Here is a 6,355-nt window from a genome sequence, read left to right as displayed (position 1 = left end):
GACACTGTTATCTGGAGAGAGCAACTGTGTGTGTGTGTGTGTGTGTGTGTGTGAGAGAGAGAGAGAGAGAATGAGAGAGAGAGAGAGAGAGAGAGAGAGAGGAGAGGGTCTCCGGTTTCAGGTCCTCGGGTTCCGCCCTTGAGGGTGGAAGTGGATCTGCACACTTTTGTTCTGCTCAGTTTAGGAGCAAATCGACTAAATATCACACACACACACACACACACACACACACACGCACACACACACACACACACACTTGAAATCAGCAGTAAAAATCCCTGTAGGAGGAGATCATCACTTCTGAGCGCTTAAAGGAGTTCCAAGGTTTCATTTTCAGGAAGTTCATCTCTTCTTCTTCACTTGTCTGTGGATGATGTAAACAGAGATGTTTGGGAAGTTGTGATGCAGGAGAAAGAGCTTTGATTCTGAGGACCACATCATCCTGAAGAAATTGCCAGAGATTTTTTTTATCATTAATCTGGAGCTCTAGTTGTTCTTTTCTTCCTGAACTGTTCTTCTGAGAAGAAATAAAATATTTTCCAGATCTTTCTGGAATGCGCTGATTTGAAAAGTTGTGTTTTCTTCCCAGAGCCTTTCTTCCTGAAGGATCTGCGAGCGCTTTGTGGTTGGAGGAGGAAAGCTGACTCGTTTCTTCACCTCTTTAGAGCTTTGTGTGCTGGAGATTCTGGGTTTGTGAAGATTCTCCTGATCTTTTTCAGTATCTCCGAGCTCCTTCAGTTTGGGGATGGCTATCGTACCGCGGTCAGATATCGTGCACTAGAGTAAAGTTTTATCGTCGCCATGGCAACTTCACCGAGTTTTGGCTTCACGCAGGAGCAGGTGGCGTGTGTGTGCAAGGTTCTTCAGCAGGGCGGAGATCTCGAGCGGCTCGGTCGCTTCCTGTGGTCACTTCCAGCGTGTGACCGTCTGCACAAGAACGAGTCGGTGCTTCAGGCCAAAGCGGCGGTGGCTTTCCACCGAGGAGACTTCCGCGAGCTCTACCGGATCCTCGAGAGCCACCAGTTCTCCACGCAGAACCACGCCGGGCTGCAGCAGCTGTGGCTCAGGGCGCACTACGCCGAGGCCGAGAGGCTGCGCGGGCGTCCGCTCGGTGCCGTGGGGAAGTACCGCGTGCGCCGGAAGTTCCCGCTCCCGCGCACCATCTGGGACGGAGAGGAGACGAGCTACTGCTTCAAGGAGAAGTCGCGCTCCGTGCTGCGGGACTGGTACATACACAACCCCTACCCCTCCCCCCGAGAGAAACACCAGCTCGCCGACGTCACCGGACTGACCAGCACACAGGTCAGTAACTGGTTCAAGAACCGGAGACAGAGAGACCGAGCCGCCGAGGCCAAGGACAGGTGAGCTGGAACACACACACACACACGCACACGCACATACACACACAGGGATCACAAACATTTAGAGAATAATTATTGAAGCTCAGAAACACAGCATACACTCGCGTGTGATTTCCTGTTTATTCACATCAAGTTTACAGAGGTGTGATGACAAGTGTGTGTGTCTGTGTGTGTGTGTGTTTGTGTGTGTGATTTCCCACAGAGACAGTGAAGATCTCAGCGTTAATAAACCTCTTCAGCTCTGCAGCTCTGATGAAGAAGATGAAGAGCAGCTCTATCCTCCACGAAGCCCCGCCCCCAGAACGTCCATAAACTCCGCCCCCCGGGTGCTTTACCGAAGCAACCGGAACCTTAGACCCACCAGGAGCCTGAACCCGGACCCAAACAGTACCCAGACCCTGTATAGGCACTGAACAAAAAACCTGACAGAGGCAGGACCTTAAAGCTGATGATGATGATGTTTTTTAGTGTTATGCATTACAGCACGTGTCACTGCAGTACACACACACACCCCTCTCTCTCAGTTTTATACTGTACTTTTTTCACTCCAGCTGATTGTGTGGATTTTATGTAACTTTTTTCCAGAGTATTTTGTCAAGAAAACATTAAAAACATTCATTAAAAAAATTAAACTCATCCAGCCTGCTCCTTTAACACAGATTTAATATTTGTATAATTACATGATCAAGTTCAGAAGTAAACTACAGGAGTAAGCAGGCGTGGGGAACAGATGTAACCTGAGTCTGACAGAGTGGAGTGGACACAGTGTTCATGTCTCCTCACTCACACTCACCTCTCTCTTCTGACCTCAGCGTGTTTACGGGAAGCTGCTGCCCAGTAAGAGGATGGGAGTGAGAAGTGTTTGTGGATTTAAGGTTTATTTGGGGATCATTTTACACATGGATGCCTTTACACGTGAATCATAGGAGGAAGTTCACGTCTGTGGCTCTGACCATCGGGAACTAAAGCAGGACACATACAGAATGTTACAGAAATATTGTGTGGGTGTGTGTGTGTGTGTGTAGGAGTCATGGAGCCTTGAGGACTTCCTGTTGTATAACGAGAAGCAGTGTGTCTGTGTGTGTGTGTGTGTGTGTATGTGTGTGTGTGTGTGTGATCAGACTGCATGTACAGAAGGTTTTGTTTAGAAATAATATGATGGTTTTTGTGTTATTAAAATTAAACAAAATAATTTGTCTAAATGTTCTTCATCAGAAAGAACTCCAAGAAGAACTCTTCCTTTAAACCTGTCATGATCCAAAACACTTAAAGAACACCTGAGGAACTCTGTTAGTGTGATACAAACTCCAGATTATTTCTCTCTCTCTCTCTCCCTCTCTCTCTCTCTCTCTCTCTCTCTCTCTCTCTCTCTCTTGATCGTTTGGAAAATAAAAAATGAAATGTGAGCTCTTGCTTCTCCACAGAAGAGGGTGGCGGTCAGAAAACCGCTGAATCTTAAACAAGAATTCCTGATGAGAGAGAAACTGTGTGTGTGTGTGTGTGTGTTAAGGGAGGAATTTAACTGTAAAAAAAATACACTTTCTTCTCAGTGAAAAATACTGAACTATATTTTTAGATCTGAATCTGAACTCTTACTCTGTTAACTAATAAAATAAAACTGACCAAACTGACCATAACCTGACCTCTCTCAGAATCTCTTCTTACCTGAATGAGAAGTTTTCATGAAAACATTTGGCTTCAAACTCTGTTTGTTCAGCTGAGGAACTTAATCCTGGTGATTAATCTCTGCAGTTAACGTTAAAGCTAAACTAGCTAAACTAGCCTGTTAGTACCTGTGTGGTCTAGCTGAGCTCCTGTTCATGAAAGAAAGAATCAGTTGTCTGATCTAATGAGCAACTTAATTATATCAACTCTGTGTGAAAAAAACCCAGACATGTCTAGATGTTTCTGAAGTTTGTTGTTAATGTGGTGTCTGTTCTTGCATTGTTAGCTTTCACACAGAACACAGCATGTGAATGTTTCATGCAAATCTCCACCACAAGATCTCTGGTGACGTCACACAGACTCGCAGAGGGACTTACAGTCGTATACAAAGGCCACGCCCCCACGCCCCCTAACTATAGATAAGGTTTTTGTCTGTTTGTGTTTAGACTAAAGGATGGTTTGTTTTAGAGATATTAGGCGTTTATTTTACAATTGACCTTTTCTGCCCTCCAGTGGTCACGCTTAGTTACTACACCAGAGTTTAAACTGCAGCAGTCCCCTCTCGTTTAGAAGCGGACAATGAAGGACATCTAAATCTCCCTGTGGGATTGGAGAGGTTAGTGTGTTGTTTTTGAGATTTTGTGGAGATCAGAGAGGAAACTGAGAGGTTAATTAAATCCAGTAGGACGGCGCTAATGAGGTCACGTGATGTAAACCTGATTAATTAGGCTCCAGTTCACACCGCTTTACTGAACCGAGGTCTAACAGCAGAAAGTTTCTCTTTAAAGCTGGAGCTGATGAAGGAGTGTGTGAGTAGAGAGGAAGAGGATGATGAGCTTCACTGAGCGCCTCAGAGCCGCAATTTGGAATTAAACTCCATCTTGAAGCACTTCGAGTGAAATGAGTGAGTCACGTGACTGGGTTTGCTGGTTCCCGGTGTTAACGGCCGCCGCGCCGGTGTTTCAGCACAAACACTGCAGTGTGTTAAAGTCATTATTGAGGTTTTGTGTCTGTGGGTTTGTGTGCGCTGCTGCGGTGAGTGCTGGATGATCATCAGGTGTGAACAGGACTACTGAACACCATGACCGAACATCTACATGAACACAACACAGCTACTCACTGACCACTTACTGATGAATGCCGTAGAGTAATGCTGGAGCACGAGACCACTGTGACAAGGCACGGGTTCGGGTGTGTGTGTTCCTGTGGGGCTCGGGTCTGTCCTAATCCACTGGGAAGATGAAGAAAATGAAAAACGTTCATGTTTTTAAAGAAACACAAGAATCGAGGATGAACCTAACAGTTTATTCTGTCTCTGAGTGTCAGCGCTGATTTACACACAGGAGCAACAACAACAACAACAACAACAACTGCCCTATAAAGAGAACTGCTTTAGACTGCAGGTCCTGGTCTTAATGTACAGTACAGAATCTCACTGAGCACCACGTGGTGTTATTTCTGTGTGTGTGTGTGTGTGTGTGTGTGTGTGTGTGTGTTAAAGTCCCCTCTTGACGAGCTTTACTTTGTGGTTTTTAGGATTAGAACAATCAGCACCATCTTCATCAGCACAGTTTCTATTAATGCACTAATTACAGGATATTATTATTACACATATTTAGAAAATAAATCAACTTTTCTATCAAATACAAATTCCCTCTTCAGGAAGATTTAGTCAGATTTTGATGTCGTTACATTCCATATTTAACGGCTAGTGAAGTGATGATCCTCAGCACCGTGACGGTGTCAGTAATCGTCTTGGTCTCAGTGTAACTGCTGCGTCATGGTGCGCTTCAGCAACGTGGAATTCCTCCTCGGAAAGTGTATCACGTGACGTCACGTCAGCGTGTAAACGTCACGTTTCACACTAACGCGCTGCTAACGTGCGCTGACCAGCAGGTGACTTGCTGTCAGGGAGGATGTTGAGCTCCAGCTCACCTCGTAGCTCAGCAGTGGCTGGTGTTCAGTAATGAATGAATAATGAAGGTGTGGTTCCGTGTGGTGATTTTAACCGTAGCTCTGGTCCCGAGTCGTCTTCATTTCCAGTGTGTAAAGACTCTGAGCTGTGTTTAATCCAAACTCAGAGCTGGTCTCTTATTTGCTTTGCTCTGGAATTAGCCAGGAATGATCTTCCTCTCACTGGACCTCCTCATCATCATGCTCATGACATAATAATGATAATAATAATAATAATAATAATAATAAAACAGTGACTATATTTAGTAAATGGTTCCTCGGCTGCGACACTGGAGTCTGGAGTCTGGTCTGTTGAGTGGAATTTTACGAGGGAAAGGAAATTAGAGCAGAGTTCCCATCGTTAACTAACAAACACACAAAGAGCTCCACTGCCTCCGACCTCCTCACTACTGCTTTAACTGAAGCCTCGGAAGAAAAGGATGTCAGGGTCCTGGAGATGGAGAGAGAGAGACAGAGAGACACGTAGAGACAGAGAGACACGGAGACAGTGAGAGGGACAGAGAGACAGATTCAGAGACAGAGAGAGGGACAGGGGGACAGAGAGAGAAAGAGAGAGACAGACAGATTTGCCCCCCTGTACAGGTTTGGAGTGAAATCAGGAAACATTTCTGAATGTTTTGGGTTTTTCCACACTGCATGCTGTTACTGCACACACACACACACACACACACACAATAAAGTAAAGTAAGTAAATGTAAATGCAGTGGATCAGCTGGGCTGTGTTGAGTGTGTGTTGAGTGTGTGTGAGAAATAACGCTAGTGTGGCTAACAAACACTGAACTCAGTTTAGCATTGCATATTTGTTGATCCATCTTCAGTAACCAGCTGCCGGAGGTCCAAGTCCCGGTGTGATCTGTGGCTCTCCTCTGGGTTCTCTGCTGTGTGTGTGCGCGTGTGTGTGCGTGCATGTGCGTGTTTATAAATGTGTTATAAACAGAATCAGCCTATAATCACTCTGCTGAGAAAAATCACTGAGACGATTTTTTTATTTTTCCCCAAATAAAAAGTTTATTTTCAGTGTGAACTGATTAAACATGACAACAAGAACCAAAAGTTAGAAGAAGACAAGTGTTTGGGTCACAATGCGTTAGAGAAGAGGAGAACGTTCCTGTGATTATTCTGTCCATATTTCCAAAAAAAACCAAAAACAAAACAAAACAAAACAAACAGATACAAATATACATCTACATTTCTTTAAACAAAACAAAACAAAAAGTTTAGCTTATGAGCGAGTGGACACCTGACCAACTGACCATGAGGAGAAGAAGCAGGAGAGTGAGGAAAAAATCACCTTACATTTACAGCAACACACACACACACACACACACACACACACACACAGAGATTAAGGCTAA

The 6,355-nt window shown here is 44.8% G+C and overlaps 1 protein-coding gene across 1 annotated transcript; it reads left to right on the top strand.

Annotated features, from left to right (window-relative positions):
• six1a (SIX homeobox 1a) lies at window positions 1-2,427 on the top strand. The gene is made up of 2 exons (XM_058385787.1): window positions 1-1,361; window positions 1,564-2,427. The coding sequence occupies exons 1-2, from the start codon at window positions 802-804 to the stop codon at window positions 1,772-1,774; spliced, it is 771 nt and encodes a 256-aa protein (XP_058241770.1). The 5' UTR covers window positions 1-801; the 3' UTR covers window positions 1,775-2,427.
• The last annotated feature ends 3,928 nt before the right edge of the window (window positions 2,428-6,355 follow it).

The sequence above is a fragment of the Hemibagrus wyckioides genome, linkage group LG03 (genome assembly GCF_019097595.1).
Source record: "Hemibagrus wyckioides isolate EC202008001 linkage group LG03, SWU_Hwy_1.0, whole genome shotgun sequence".
Lineage (NCBI taxonomy): Eukaryota > Metazoa > Chordata > Actinopteri > Siluriformes > Bagridae > Hemibagrus > Hemibagrus wyckioides.
Note: the sequence above shows the minus strand (reverse complement) of the source record. Positions and strands in the feature narration are given on the sequence as shown.

What these genes read in the sequence shown, in the direction of transcription:
- six1a (XM_058385787.1), top strand. Translation starts at nt 802, where the DNA reads ATGGCAACTTCACCGAGTTTTGGCTTCACGCAGGAGCAGGTGGCGTGT. An exon ending in GCCGCCGAGGCCAAGGACAG is followed by an intron (nt 1,362 to 1,563) that starts GTGAGCTGGAAC and finishes GATTTCCCACAG; the next exon opens with AGACAGTGAAGATCTCAGCG.